The sequence below is a fragment of the Elgaria multicarinata genome, chromosome 4 (assembly GCF_023053635.1).
Source record: "Elgaria multicarinata webbii isolate HBS135686 ecotype San Diego chromosome 4, rElgMul1.1.pri, whole genome shotgun sequence".
Taxonomy (NCBI): Eukaryota; Metazoa; Chordata; class Lepidosauria; order Squamata; family Anguidae; genus Elgaria; species Elgaria multicarinata.
Window position 1 is genome coordinate 35,990,176 of NC_086174.1, and position 16,200 is coordinate 36,006,375.

The 16,200-nt window shown below is 42.2% G+C and overlaps 1 protein-coding gene across 1 annotated transcript in view; it reads left to right on the top strand.

Annotated features, from left to right (window-relative positions):
• Positions 1 to 14,494, top strand: part of LYPLAL1 (lysophospholipase like 1) — a 32,766-nt gene extending 18,272 nt beyond the window's left edge. Inside the window, exons 3-5 of the mRNA XM_063125581.1 lie at positions 2,063 to 2,232; positions 10,558 to 10,673; positions 14,107 to 14,494. Of these exons, the coding sequence (XP_062981651.1) occupies positions 2,063 to 2,232; positions 10,558 to 10,673; positions 14,107 to 14,331 (511 nt within the window). The 3' untranslated portion in view covers positions 14,332 to 14,494. The remainder of the gene's footprint in view (positions 1 to 2,062; positions 2,233 to 10,557; positions 10,674 to 14,106) is intronic.
• Positions 14,495 to 16,200: the final 1,706 nt, after the last annotated feature.

Genomic DNA, 16,200 nt, shown 5'->3' on the forward strand with positions numbered 1-16,200 from the left:
AAGCCAGAGTTTCTCAGAAGACATTTTCCTGAGAGGATTTTTGATTTGTTTGTTTCTTCTCACCCGCTTTGAAAAAGGCTACTTTTACAGAATTTTCTCCACCATTTTTGTGGTGGCTGCCACAAAATGATTTTTTTGGGGGGGGACCCCAAAAAATTCACAATTTGGCCAGACTTGTTGCGCCCCAAGTCGCACCAACTCGTGGATGATCAAGACGGAATCCAGGGAGCCAAGGCAGTGAAAACTCACTGAGCTTCATCTTTCAGTTCTCACTTGTTCTCCAGTCCTGACTTCTGGCTTGACCCATGACCTCTAGTTCCTGGCTGCTCAGTCACCACAAACTGTGATCCATGGCCCAGGTCTGACAGGAACTTAGTGCTAATTTATAAGCCCATAGCTACATCCCTAAGCACACTCACTGGGAAATACGACTTGTTAAAATCACTGAGCTGGAACATGTATTCTGGTTGCCAAAGGGATGTTGCTGAAAATAGTTTCCCTGTGTTGAGGTTCTCAGCCCCCACCTGCGATATTTAAAATTGTTCACCATGCAGCTAGCTGCTATTGGATGAAGAGCCACTGGTGGGGATGTGGAAATGCTCCAAGTGATGGTGGCCCTCTGCATAGTATGTTCCTTTATGCAGTTTGTACAGTGTAGACCAGGGATGGGCCATAGGTAAATCACCAGACCTTTTGGACTTCAACTTCCAAAAGCCGCTGCTAGCATGGCCAATAGAATTGCCGGGAGTTGAATTTGAAAACATCTGGAGATATACTTTCTGCCCACCCCTGGTGTATTGGTAGAAACCAGAAGAACCAAATTCAGATCTCCCCATTGTCACAAATTTACTAAGTGATCTTAAAGTTAGCCCTGTTCAGCCCATGCTAGTAAAATGGTCACTATTACTGCCATGTCAGTAATAACAGTGACTGAGGATGTGCCTCAGATTAGTTTGAAGCCCAAGCCAAGTTGGGCTCCTTTAGAACTTTTCTGGTGCTTCCTGAGATGAAGTGGGCTTCCTTCCAAACTGACCAGAACTAAAGCTCGACCCTTCATAAAAGCTGGAGATACACACAGTTCTACGCTCTAGGTGCCCAGAGTACATGCAGCTAGACTCTACTCCTGGGAAATGCCCATGGTAGTGTAATATACGTATGGTTTTGATCTTAAATGTGCTGTGTGTGTACACACACATAAGCCCTATTCAGGTGTTCTCAAACTGAATAAAGTAAATGTGCAAGGGGGAGCATGTTATCCCTGTCCCCACCACCACCACATCAGCAGTTCAATTATCCTCTATATGTGGATGGTAACTATATGGAGAGGAGAGAATGCTCCCCTTTCTGCGCATTTACTTTATTAAATGTTAGAACACCTGAATAGGTCTTCTCTCTTTTTGAAATGACTGGCTCAGACCCAGGTATAAACCAGGAGTGCAGAGGGTGCAGCCTTCAGACTGCAGGAGGCCTCCCAAGCCCTTTCTGGCAGCCAGGCAGCCACCCCAGAAAAAGCCCAGGCTGAAAAATGCAAAAACACTCTAAAACGGGCTCTGTAGCTCTGTTTGCAGACTGTCCTAGGAAACAGTGCTTGAAGTCTCCTGCATACTTCTTAGTATTCTCTAGGAACGGGGCCTCTATAGCAGGTACCATAGAGCATATTCGTAGAGTACACCCCCTTTTTTAACGTTTTTTTTTCCCTGTAAAGTTTTAGGTAACAAGAATGTGGGGTGTCAGGATCCTTCAGCAAGACAATTAGGGAAGGGAGAAGGGCTAGGGGCCTGGATTCCTCGCTGGTTTAAGAACTGAGGTTTCAGGGACACATGTGCTGTCCTTATCACCTCTGCAGTTACCTGATGCAGTCATCAGGACTGAAATGGTTGTGCACCTTTGGCTTAAGCAAACAGCTCTGCTGTTGTCACATGTAGTTTAAGCATGGTTGAACAATGACCATGTGCCACTGCCCTCGTGTATGTGGACAGAAGACCCTAAGACACAGAATTACTTGGGGATTTCCATGATTATGATTTTGTTCTCACACATTTTTCATCAACCTCTCTTCCAGACCGTATACACCTATGAGAGGATCCTTGTCCAATGTGTGGTTTGACAGATATAAGATCTCTAACGATTGCCCAGAACATATTGAAACAATTGACTCGATGTGTCAAGCACTTACGGGTTTGATTGATGACGAAGTTAAAAATGGCATCAGAAAGAACAGGATACTCTTGGGTAAGATTTAAGAGAAGAAAATATTTAACTTTGGTCAGAGTGCTCATCCTGTGATCTGAGCCAAGCCTGAAAATGTGGTGAGTGGATATGGAGGTTTTGAACATCCAAAGAACTCGTTCATGCTTAGGTAGCATTTCTGTTAATGCCTTTTAGGTGCTATCCCCCAGCTGTTATAATTAGTAGCAATGTGTATTCTAACAGAGTTTGTAACGTTAGGATTCTGTTGTAAAGAGGAGGCAATTGTCTACTTGGGCCTTTGTAAGTAGTCAGAGGTAACAGTCCAGGGCACGCATAAGCTCTTTCTTGACACTGCCTAACATAGTTTTTATTTGCATCTTTGTTGGGCTAAGGAGCTGAGTAATAATTGGAACAATATTTTCTATCATTTGAAAACTAGTTCTACTATCCAAGGCTGCATTGAAATAGCTAGGAAAGCTATTGAAAAACTATAAACGATGTATTTCAGGGGCAGTATCCTATACTATCTTTGCTCCTCTGCTAGTTCTGTTGCACCAGCAAGATTAGCACAACCAGAACTAGCAGTTCTTAAAGCAACCCGGAAATGAGCAGAAATGCTCTTTTCCAGATTGGGACAGGTCAGCAGAGCTCTCTTCTGAGAGCACTGCTGACGTGGCTTGTCCCTGAAATGAGCATTCCCTCTCATTTCCAGTTGCTTTAAGAACCACTAGCTCCTCACTGCACTATACTGCCATAGAGTTTCCTGGGCACTGTACAAAGATTAAGAAAACAACACATTCCCTGCCGGTGAGAATAGTCTAATAAGCAAGTTACAAATGAAAAAGGCAACAGGGTGCAAACAAGAAAACCTGCAAATTCAGCCACTAAGATTCCATAGTTATGCTAATGTTGCAGGCTTCTCCAACCTGCTGCCCTCCAGATGTTGGCCTACAAATCCCACCAGCTGGGGATGGTGGGAATCATAATAGTCCAACACATCTGGAGGTCACCGGATTGGGAAAGAATAACTATGTGGAATGGCCATTGTGGGAGACAGGCCTGGGCAGAGAGCAACCAAATGCCCATTAGTTCTTTCTGAGGTGACGGAGTGTCATCTTCTTATGCTGCAGCTAGGCATAAGACCATAGCCATCCTTTTCCACAGCTCCCAGTCATTTTGATGAGAGTTGAACAGGAAAACATCCTAGTTGACAATGGCCAATATTGTTTAGCTTTTCAACGAACACTATGCCTGTTCAAATGCTCTATAGATGAGCCTTTTTCTCTCTCTCTCACTGGGCTTGTTCAGACAACACACTAAACCATGATTAGGACGCTAAACTTTATACAACAAATGTTTAGTGAGCATGTTTAAACCATTGTTATGTAGCCACCATGGTTATAAATAGATCACACAACATGCTAAGTCATGCTTTACACAACACACTATGGGCCTTGCTAGACCTACCTGACAATCCGGGCGTAAGGAGGGGCCAGCCCGCGCTAGAAGTAGCGTGGGCTGTCGCTCCTATCCACATGTTCGACGCGTGGATAGGAGGAAAGCCCTGTTGCGTTGGCCATTTTGTTTATACATACATTGTTTAATGTATACATTGTTTGCTATACATACTTGTTGCTTGGAAGCTACAGCTGCTTCTTAACTTGTGGAACTATCATATATGATGATGTATGCTGGGTTTTGTGTTTCCTCCCTCCCATATTCTATATGGGGAAAATGTTCTCTGTGAACCAGCCCTAAACCTTCATCACATCGGAATGAAAGAAGTGCTGCAGTCATGCCAATGAACCATCTAAGGTGGTGAAAATTGGTGTTTAATGTGGGAACTTCTAAATCATATCCAGATGCCACCAAGATTCTCAGTGATGGAGCCAGGATCCTCTTTGCCTGTTTTCTTTCTGGATCTAGCCCCCATCCCCACCCCCACCCCACTCTTTGAAGGTCCCTGTTTTCTTTTCCTTAGTGCTTTGTAGTCTTGGTTACAGGATACATTGTCTTGGATGGAGTTTGTTTGAATTACGGAGTTTGTTTGATCTAATTTTCCTTTTTTACCTGCTATCCCTGTGGCATAAGGAGTAGAGCAGGTGTCTTCCACAGGACTAGCTAAGAAGGCATCTGCCTTGCAATGTGTTCTAGAAAAACAAAATCTTGGGGTAGGCTTTTCTGGAGAGACATTTTCTGTCTGGAAAGTCACTTTTGGGGAATATGTTTCTGCTTGGAACAGTTTTGCTCTATGAAGATGCCCAAACTGACTGTGGACTGCCCAAAGAAAACTTTCTTTTTAGTTATTTAAGTAGTGCAGGTGAATTTAGCACAGTTTAAACAATAATAATAAAGTAATGCAGTTAGTACATTTTGGGTTAAAACATAGTGTGTTTTACATAATTAAAAAGAAATGTTCTGTAATTCAGCTTGGTCCATAAGCATCATTCCAACAATGTAGTAGTTTAATCACAGTATTATTGAAAATATTCATTCCATCCAAGTTTTCTCTTATGCTTAACTATTAGCATTTTTTTCATATTCGTATCCACCTGACAGATTCTGAACATCGGTCCTTTCTCTCCTTGATCTCTCTCTTCCTTTAAACAATTTCATAGCTCAGTGGCAAACTATATGGGTTGCATGTGGAAGGTCCTAGGTTCAATGCATGACATCATTTTTCTAAAATAAATCAGGTGATGTGAAAGACCTCTGTCTGAGACACCAATCAAAACAGACAATACTTGTCTTGATGGACAACTACTCATAAAAAGTGAGAAATAGCTTCCCTGTTCATATCAAGCCTTCGATTTAAAGGCTGCATTCCAGATGGCATCATGAACAGCTAATCACTCATAACAACTGGGGCCCCCGGAAATGTATTCCTATCAAAAGACGCATCCAGCTAGCTCATAAAGATGTACATCAGCAGCACACATGGAAGACTGCTTTTGGATATTGTAAACTGCCCAGAGAGCTTAGGCTGTTGGGCAGTATAAATACCTAACAAATAAATAAATAATATAAATCTCTCTTGTAGGTGTAAGTGGCGTTTGTCTCTTTGCTGAACTCACAATGATCCAACTTTAATCCAACTTAGAGTAGACCCATTGAGACAAATGGGGCTTAAGTTACACTAACATTGGATACAACCCACAGTGTAGTACTTGTTTTTCTTAGCTACCTCTAGCAAAGTCCTCATTTCCTCTTTCCTAGTTTTACCGGTCAATTTTCCCTTTTTTCCTTCTTTCTACGAGTTTGGTATGCCACAGAAATGCTGATCCAAGCCAATGGGTTCCTGCCACCTGTAGTCACTTTTATAAGCCGCCAGTGAAAATAAACTCCCTGTGACAGAGCCGTAGACTCGACAGTATGCCAAAGAATACATGCATGCTTTTTGACCCCTTGTTTCATTACAATAACATGAGACATGCCGCCACTCTGTTGTTTATTGCTAGACTTCTTCCATAGCTACTGGACCACGGGAGAAGGAACATGAAAGTTGCCGTGTTTCTTAGAAATAATGGTGTATTTAGTCTCTTCTGTGTATGAACAAGATGGTGAAGAAGTACAATACCGTGTATTTTGGAGAAAGAGAGCAGTCAATAACAAAAGAGGGACAAAAGGAGCTTAATGAAAACAATGGCATCACATGCCCCAGTACTGTTGCCTCTTTCCCATTTGTATCTTTTCTGCTTTAGCAAGAAATTTCTCAGTTTGGGTGTTTAACAGAATATCTTTGAAAGTTGCATCACTTTTTCCCCTACTGGCACTTCTTTCTTTCAAACACTTTTATACTGCCCTTGATCATACCAGATTACACGGTAACTTTCCAACATAAAACAAATACAAAAAACAAGAAAAGAAAAGTACAACTTTAAAATGGATGAAAAGGTGCACAATTAAGGGTGCAATCCTATGCATGTTCAGACAGAAAATAAGTCCTACAACTCCCAGCATTCCCCAGCCAGCATTCTGTTCACACAGTTGCCCAACAGATGCATATAGGAAGCACAGAGGGAGGACATGAGTGCAAGAGCACCATTCCTAGAGACTGTTAATCTCACAGATTTTGAGGAGCTCTGTTGCGTGGGTGGGTGCTTCTCCCTCTCCCTCCTTGCAGCCCATTATTCATAGTAAGACTATTTTCACTGTTGCATAACTGTTCAAAAACTTGCCCACAAAGTGCAGGCTCAGAGTTGCCCTGGGAACTGGAGAGCAGAAGGGAAGCAGACCTCTCTCTGTTTGATGGATGAGGACAGAGTAAAGAGGCCACTCGGAGGTTGCACCCTCTGCCTCTAAGTAATAACATCCTGGTGATGGGGAGACCAACCTGGCCCCATCGATCCAGCAGAGAATGGACAATTGCAGGATTGCCTTACCCCTGTCAGAAAGAATATTTGGCTCCATCTGGCAGTTGCCCTGGGACAACACAGCTGAAGGGAAGCACACTTTGGCCCCATCTGTCGACCACGGGAAAGAGGGCTTTTGAGTTTGTGGGAGAGTTGTCTATTATTGCAGACTCCTTGAGGATCATTTAATTGAAAAGCAGGATGAACCTTAATGTTACATGGCCCAAGGTTTCCCGAGGATGAATCAATTCCTGCACTAAACCCATTGAGATGATTGATGCTTGGACAATTGTAGTGCTTAGCTGGTCCACACAGTCTGTGTTGACTGCTTCTGATTTGCTTTAAATGGTAGCCACTATTCTGTCTGTAGTTATAGATGCAATTAGGCTGCTTAATTCCTAGTTACTTCAGTAGGATTTCAGCAGCCACAGCTGAGTTTAAGACATCACGTTTCATGTTGTTTTTGCCCTAGGCACCTATTTATACCCACGGCAAAGGGATAAATCTGAAAACCTTGAATATATCAATCTGTATGCTATTAAAATGATGTCATTGGTCTAACCATTGCATATTGTATTCTTTGTCAATCTAGTGAAGTGTTTCACAGGTCTAAGTTATTGTAATATATATTTCATTTTTTAGATTTCACTTTAGATATTGAAAGCTGGCTAAAATCTCACTTCACTCTGTGTGTTTTACGTATTATGTTCAACACAAGCTTATACAGGACTAGGGTAGGCTTACGTGGTAACAGTGCTGCTTTGCAATCACAACATTTGGCCTGCAATTAAATCCTTTGTGTCTAGGAATTTGAAACGCTTTCACTCCAGAACAGGGATGGGGAATATGTGGTCCTCTAGAGGTTGGTGGACTATAAATCCTATCATTCCTCACCATTGGCTGTGTTGGCTACAGCTAATGGGAATTGTGGTGCACCAACATCTGGATGGCCACACATTGGGCTCATCTACGCCAAACAGGATATTCCACTATGAAAGTGGTATATAAAAAGCAGGAGCCGCACTACTGCTTTATAGCGGTATTGAAGTGTAGTGACAACTGTTGGGGCCCATTGAGACATACCGCTTTCATACTGCTATATGCTGCTTGGTGTGGCTCCTGCCTTTTATATACCACTTTCATAGTGAAATATCCTGCTTGGTGTAGATGAGCCCATTCTCCACCCCTGGTCTAGGATATTTACCTAGAGCATGGGATCCCACAACCATTTTTGACCTGTGGGCACATTTGTGAATTGAGAAACTGCTGTGGCCATCAGCAGAAAATGGCTCCCGTGTAGGATATAGCTAGTCACATAATGGTTGCCATGGGGGCCTGACCAATCAAAGAAGTGGGGTGGAGAGTAATAGCGAGGCTAAAGTCTGGGAGGGAGAGGAACATAGCAAGGCAAAGGCTTAACGGGAAGAGAAAGAGCAAGGCTAGAAAGAGAAAGAAGAGTGCCCTAACATTTTCCCAAAGTTTATAATTTAATTTAATTTAATTTGAAGAGGCCAGGGAGAGGAGAGCTTTGTGAGAGGTTTTGGAAGTCCCCTCGGGAACCCTGACCTAGAGACTGTAAACATACTGAAGGAGACGCTGCAGGTTTCCCCCTAGAAAACCAGGGACAGTATCCAAATGTGTCACTCCACTCACGCAAATGACATTGCACTAGCGGAAACTAGGTCCCAAACTATGTGTAGGAGGATCTAACCAAAGTTAAGTTTGCCCAAGTGCGGTTGCACAGCTGGTTGCACAAGCGTAATCCACAAGCCCTTGCACAAAAGAAAGATTCCGCAGGGGTCTGACAGCACAATTTGAGTTTGCAAAATGACACCATTAGATACTGCCCCAGTTTTCAATGAACCAGCCTTTGGCATTCGGCTTTCCCCTGAACTGCAGGAGCCTCCTGAAAGCCACATTGCTTAATGTGCTCCTCACAGAAGGTGGCTGCATTATCAGGCACTGCTGGTGAGTAATTGCAAGCTGCTTTGCCAATTAGTGACTAAGTGTATGCAGAAAGAAGAGAGAGAGAGAGAGAGAGAAGAGAGATTAAATGATTTGCAAATTAATGAGATTTCCATGTGCCTCATTTTGCTTCTGTATTCTGAAATATCAAAATGTACTTAATTTTATGTACGCGCAATATGCCAAAGACTAGGAGTGAATATATGCATATTTATACAGGGCAAATCTTTTCCACTGTATTTTTATGAGCTTTGGGGCGATGGCATCATTTGATGACTGGCACAAGGAAATGAGCAGAGGGCTCGTGAGCAGTTAAGACATTTCTTTAAACAAAAACGAAGTGTGCTTTCAGCCCATGGCTGACTGTGGTTTATATATAAAGCAACAGCTCAATTGCTTATCTTTCTGTGTTTCTACAGTTCAGCTATTCCTTCAGTCTCTAGTTTGAGGATTTTCTGAGCCTATATAATGACTGTCTAGCCCATGTGGCATCCTCCCAGAAGAAAAGAAGACAATGCATGGGCCTGAAATGTATTTCTCTCCATCTAGAACAGTCGCTCACAATCCCAGTGCTATTCAATCTGTACTGCCCTTCTTTAGTAGTAATAAAAGTGGTCATAACATTCTACTTAACAGTATTCACATATAATTAATAGCTTTCTTCTCAAATTAATAACAACTATGGAAAAGTAAAATTGCTCTGCCACCACTGCTACTAATTCAGTTTGATGTGACAGGGAAGGGTTGAACAGTCAAAACAAGTTAAGACTTGGACTGGAAAAAGAAAATCTGAATCTTAGTATGCATCATCCTACAATCAAAATGCTCAGTCTAGAAAAAGCTAGATACTTTCATAAAATAAACAAGTCTTTGACCTGTCTCAGACTTGAAGTGAAAGTCTGATTAATTGCTCTGACCCTATTCCCTCTCAAACATGACCACCACCACCACCAGATCTTCTCTGTTATGTGTGACCATCACCAACTAAAATGATACCAAGTTCACTCTTAAACCCATTCGGAGAATGTGAAGTAAGTTTAGGAGTGTATCCACCACGATTTTTAACCTAGGTTGGCAAACAGTCCCTTAATAAACATGAGTCTGGGTAGATGGGGCCGGGTGAATTAATGGGGATTTACCTCAGTTCCTAAACTCTGTTTTCAGTTGGACGTCTGAAGCAGGCCTTCTTGGAGCACTTCGTTGTATGCTAAAGTCCCATTGATTTTGCTGCATCACAACTCTGATAGGAACTTAGGAAGCTGCCAATACTGTTTGTCCATATTGTTTGTCCATATTGTCCATCCTGTGCTTCCAAACTGTCTGCTCTGATTGGTAGCAGTTCTCCGGGGTCTCAGGAAGAGGTCTTTCCTTTCATCTCCTTTTTATTTTTGAACTGGAGGCTCCACAAATTTGACCAGGGACAATCTGTACGCAAAGCAAGCACTCTTCAGTTGAGCTATGGTCTCTCCCCAGATAAGAGGAAGGCGAAAGACACTAGATGTTTGACCCAAGGAGGAACTACAGCTTACCCATTTTAGACTATGAAGAGCGTCAAGCTTGACCAAGGTCTAAACAAGCTTACAGCACAACTTTGTACATGTCTACTCAGAAGTAAGTCCCATTGACTTCAGTGGGACTTACTCCGAGGTAAGTGTGTATAAGATTGCAACCCTAGAGGGAGTAAACTTGTTCGGCTTATTCTTATGACTCTGAGCTCCAGCAAAACAAAGGGTTATGAATATCTAGTGAGCTAGTGGAGGAAAGCGGGTTAAGATGATGGGAATGCTTTTTTTTTTTTTTAATTGATTGGCTTTTCCTAGGTATGAATCTGCATGGAGTGGGCTCTACTGACATTTGGGAAGTTCATATTTGGGAAGTTCATGGTTGTAGCCTGTGCAGGTTGATTAAAACTTTAGCTTTCTCAAAGGTGTTGCTTGCATACCCATGTTTGTTTGGAAAGTATTAAGCCATTCTGAAAGCCATCCAAGGGTCTAAATGTTTCCACTTACTATGCTTTTGTCATTTGTTTCCCTCTAAAAAATATCCATAGGTGGTTTTTCAATGGGTGGATGTATGGCGATGCACCTAGCCTATAGGTATCACCAAGACGTGGCTGGAGTGTTTGCTCTGTCAAGCTTCCTCAATAAGAACTCAGTTGTTTACCAGGTATGGTTTTGCTACCTGTTTCCCCCTGTGTTTTGATCTCTAAAAATCCCGCAAGGTTCAGCATCCATGATTGATGTCGAGTGAACTTTAATTTGATCATTTATTCCTCGAGCTGCCATGTTAGTTAGTTAGCTAATCTAGTTTAGCAAATTCGATGTTATGTTAGACAACCAAATTGCAATATTCAATTAAATTAAGGTAGATTTGGGCTGCACTACTTTTTCTCTACACAATTTTATTTTGTTTCATTAAAAAGAAACTTGCTGTATTTTTATTTATTTATTTGCTGTATTTTTATTTATTTATTTATTATATTTTTATCTACCCAATAGCTGAGGCTCTCAGGGCAATTTACAATTAAAACCATAATATACAAAAAGTCAAGTTTTATTATTATTATTATTATTATTTATTTATTTATTTATTTATATAGCACCATCAATGTACATGGGGCTGTACAGAGTAAAACAGTAAATAGCAACTTTATATCAAAACTTTATATCAAAACTTTATATCAAAAAAATATCGTATAGAACCAGAATAAGTTATAGTTCAGGACGAGTTTGTCTAAGAAGATATGTTTTCAGGAAGCGTTTAAAGGATGTTACATTTTCTACCTACCAAACCACATGAGGGAGGGTGGGTGCCACTACAGAGAAGGCCCGCCATCGAGGTTCTTCATGACGACATTTTGTTCATTTTGGAATGACAAGCAGGTCCTCCTCTCATGATTGTAAATATTGTCTGGGTGTATATAAGTGAAGGTGGTCTGCTAGGTATCCTGGTCCCAAGCTGTTTAGGGTTTTATAGGATAGTAACATAACCTTATACGTGGCTCAGTAGTTAATAGGCAGCCTGTGCAATTCTTTTAACACAGGTTTAATATGGGAAGAGTTAGGTGTCCCGGTGAGTACCCTGGTTGCTGCGTTCTGCACAAACTGCAGCTTCCAAACCACACACATGGTAGCCCCACATAGAGCATGTTACAGTACTCTAATTGTGAGGCAACCAGTGCATGAATCACCATGGCTAGGCTATCCCTATCCAGGAACAGACATACCTGATGTACCAACCAAAGTTGGTAATGGGCACTCCAGGCCACCGAGGCCACCTGGGTCTCCAGTGACAAAGATGGTTCCAAGAGCACTCCCAAACTACGGATCTGCTCCTTCAGAGGAAGTGCAACCCCATCCAGAACACACAAACACCCCAGTTCCCGGACCTGGGAACCACCAACCCACTGGGTCTCTTGTCTTATCAGGACTCAGCTTCAGTTTATTAGCCCTCATACAAGCCATAACTGTATCCAGGCACCGGTTCAGGATATGCACTGCCTCTCCCGATTCAGATGTTTCACAGAAATAGAGATGGGTGTCATCAGCATACTGGTGACACCTTGCCCCAAATCTTCTGATGACCACTCCCAACAGCTTCATATAGATAGTGAATAACTTTGGGGACAAGATGGTGCCCTCTGGTACGCCGCAGTTCAGCAGCCATGAGGCTGAACTGCAGTCACCCAGTGCTATTCTCTGAAACCAACCCCGCAAGTAGGAGTCAATCCACTGTAGAACAATGCCTCCAACTCCCAACTCACAAAGGTGGTCCAGGAGGTTACCGTGGTCAACTGTATCGAAAGCCACTGAGAGATCAAGAAGAAGTAATAGGGTTGCACTCCCCCTGTCATCCATCAGGGTGACCAAGGCCGATTCTGTCCCCAAACCGGACCTGAATCCAGACATGAATGGATCCAGATAATCAGCTTCATCCAAGAGCACCTGCAATTGAGCCTCCACCCTGTGTGTTGAGATTACCCTGTGGGACCTGGTTCTTGCAAACCATTTCGCTCCTTGGACAACAGGGGTTGCACCAAACTTCAAAATATGGTTTATCCAGTGTTGTGTGTCCTTGCAAAAACCAAAAGATCCTGTTCCATTATGCAACTTGTTGCACACATACAAAATGACTCTAAAAATCTCCTGTGGTTACGTGACTCGTTTCTTTAAGATAGATCAAGTTTCTAATCTAATATCATCTAGTCTCATGTTTTCCACCCTGGGTCCACCCCACAAGTTCATCTACTGTTTAGTTCTTTTGTCACCATTCCTCATTCTGTCCCATAATTCTTGACTGGCCAACATAAGGATGTCCTGAATCACACCAAAGGCCTATCAAGTCTAGCACCTGGTTTCCCACAGTGGCCAACCAGTTGCTTGGGGACAAGCAGGACACAAGGGCTTCCTAGCAACTGGTATTCAGATGCAAGCTGCCTCTGATCCTGGAGGTGGCATATGGCCATCATCACTAGTAGACACTGTGTAGCCTCCATGAATTTGTCTAACCACCCTTTAAAGCCATCTAGGTTGGTGTTCATCACCACATCCTGTGGAAATGAGTTTCATATTTTAACTATGTGGTGTGTGGTGAATTACTTCCTTTGGTCTGTTCTGAATGCCATACCATTCAGCTTCATCAGATGAACCCAGATTCTGGTATTATGAGAGAGGGATAAAAATGTCTTTCCATTCATAAAAGCCACTTAGTCCAGATTCTTTCTGAATACCTGTTTGTTCAGCAGAAACATGGGGAAAGGTCTTAGCTCAGTGGTAGAGCACATGCTGTGCATGCATAAAATCCCAGAGTTATTTTCTGGCATCTTGAGAGATCTGGAAGTGGCAGAGCTAGAAATGATATCTGCCTAGATCTTGGAGAGTCATTATCCCTATTCAGTCCATGGCCTCACATAATAAAGGGGAGGGGGGGACATGCTAGCCACCCCTGTCCCTTCTGTCATGTCCTCATTGCCCAGCTCCAGTGCTGTCCACATGATGAAGGCCTGCAGCATAGACCTCTGCTTACTCATGTAGCCGCTGCTCTGTGCAATCTGGAACCCTGATCGTACAAGGTTCTAGATCATATGGGGGAGCATACATAGCCAGTGCAGACTTGCACCCTCCAATGAATGGAGGGTGATGGGGTTTCCAGAGGGAGGCGGGCAAAGCCAGCTAGCACATCCCCACTCTCCCCTCATGCAATTCTAATTGTGTGAGACTTTGAGTGCCTGCATAAAGGTACTGCCAATTATCATAGACCATCTTTCCCCACCATGGTGCACTCCAGATGTACTGGAATGCAACTCCCACAGTTCCCAGCCAGCAGCTGGGAATTATGGGAGTTGCAGTCCAAGGAATCTGGAGGGCAGCAAGTTGGGGAAGTCTGGAGCATAGTCAGAAGCAATAGGTAATTGCTTATTTCATATATATTTTTTAAAAAATGTGGCTTCCTTTCGAAATGTGCTAGATATTACATGCACACACCAATCTAGGCATCTCATTGGGAACCCAGTGTAAAACATCGGCCTTCTGCTTTCTTCTAGTTCTGTTTTCACTTGTTTTAAGATTGCTAACACAGCATATGTCTCCTCTGCCAACAGGCACTGAAGAAGGATGAAAGAGGACTCCCTGAGTTATTTCAGTGTCACGGAACTGCTGATGAGCTAGTTTTGTATTCTTGGGGTGAGGAAACCAACAAGATCTTAAAATCCCTGGGAGTAACAACTACATTTCTGAGTTTGCCAAACCTTTATCACGAACTGAACAAAAGTGAGCTAGAAAAACTGCAAGCTTGGATTTTGAAGAAACTGCCAGAAGAGCCCTGACTAATGACTAATAATGGATTTGATCTGTAAAAAATACCACTTCACGGGGAAGTTTCTGTGTTCCATTACTTTCACTCTTGTAATATGAGCATTTCCTATTAATAGAAACACATTTCCCCAAAAAAATAATCAAATGAGAATATTAAACACTCTTGAAAATATACATTGCTGTAAATCTTATGTGGTGTATTCCTTTGATTGTTTAGGCCGCCTTTGTGTGTATCATGCAATACTAAATGGTATAAAATAGGATTATCAAGCCCCCGGAGAATGGAGAATACACAACACACACACACACACACACACACTGCAGTATTGCAAATTGATTTTGAAACTACCCTCACTCCCAAAAGCAGTTTGCGATCCAGTACAGGGAGAGGGCTGCTCTGTGAGAAACGCAAACTCAATGGCTGGGTTTACACAACACTCCTTCACAGACCACACCAGTTATTCTTAAATGTAATCAGAATTTATTAATGTACATAAGTGCATGTACATAAGCTTATTGGGTTCCTCAGTGGTTACGAGGTTCTAAGTGTGGTTTCTGTCAGTTCCTTCTCTTATAAGTTCCACTATATAATACTACTGTCTATGTATTTAACTATCTTTATTCTCATATAATCACCCACTTCTCTCATATATTCATAAACCTTCACTCAACTAACTTCTCTTCACAGAATCCTAAACCGTGCGCTCACTCTCTCTCACGTATCTATATATAGATACATTTCTCCAGCTCCTCCCACTCTCACTCAGCCAATCAGCACTCTCCCTCAACCATCCAATCAGCACTCAGGCATTCAACCCCCCCCCCCCCTTTACCAATTGTAAGTACATTGAGGCCTACTTACTTCCTGGAACTTTATGCATAATATAAACAATAACCTTGTAGATATTTGCATTGACAGCATATAAGGCAGCTGAACATCACAGATACTACCCTATATTTCTACGTTTGTGGTTCTATGCACACTTAACTAGGAGCCCCACTGAACACAATGGGGCTTACTTCTAAGTAAATACACATAAAATTGCACAGAACCAGAATGAACTTGTGAATTCATTGTAAGTGAAGGTTGTCGAAAACCGTTTCCTAACTGGGTAGTTTTTCTCTTTATGAGCTGAACTGGAAAGAGAGGGTGCCAATTGCCTACAGCCACAGAGTGATCAATTCTGAAGGCATATTTCCTCTAGTACAATGCAGCACAGAAGTCCAGTGCCGTCAATAACAAGAGTAGTTAGTCAATGTGCTTTTAACATTCAAAAGTACATTTTCTAGGGGCATTTTTTTTTTTTTACCAATATATCATGTAGCCATTCATTTCATCTGTAAGAGTTGAAGGCCGTTTGGCAAATCTAAAGGAAACAAATGAGCAGGCTTAAGCAGCCCGTTTCATGATACCTTCTGGAGCTGCCACTGGCATTGGCAAAGTACATAATTCAGCAAGCAAATGAAAATGATTTCAAATTAGGCTTCAGTTCCCCTGGGCCTCCGAAAAGGTTTCTGTTCTGCTTGGAAACAAATGTGTGAGTTTGGTTGTTTGGGTGTTGTTTTGTTTGTTTTAATCTAACACTGTTATAAATGTGTGTTTTTAAAAGAGGGGTGCTCCATTTCATGAATAGATTAAGGCTTTGAATTGCAATGCTGCCTGGCTAATTGACGGGTCGTTACAGGAAGCTGCAGCCAGAAAACAATTACTGGCGAGACTGAAATCGGCTGATCGAGTCTAAATTATTGGTAACAAAACTGGGATTAAAGAAGAGGTTCTGGAGTTAACTTAGTCTCCCCTATTAAAATATCTGACGGTCAAATGATTTTTTAAAAAAATGCTCAAATCCATTAATAACTATTCAGAAAAAAAAATGAAG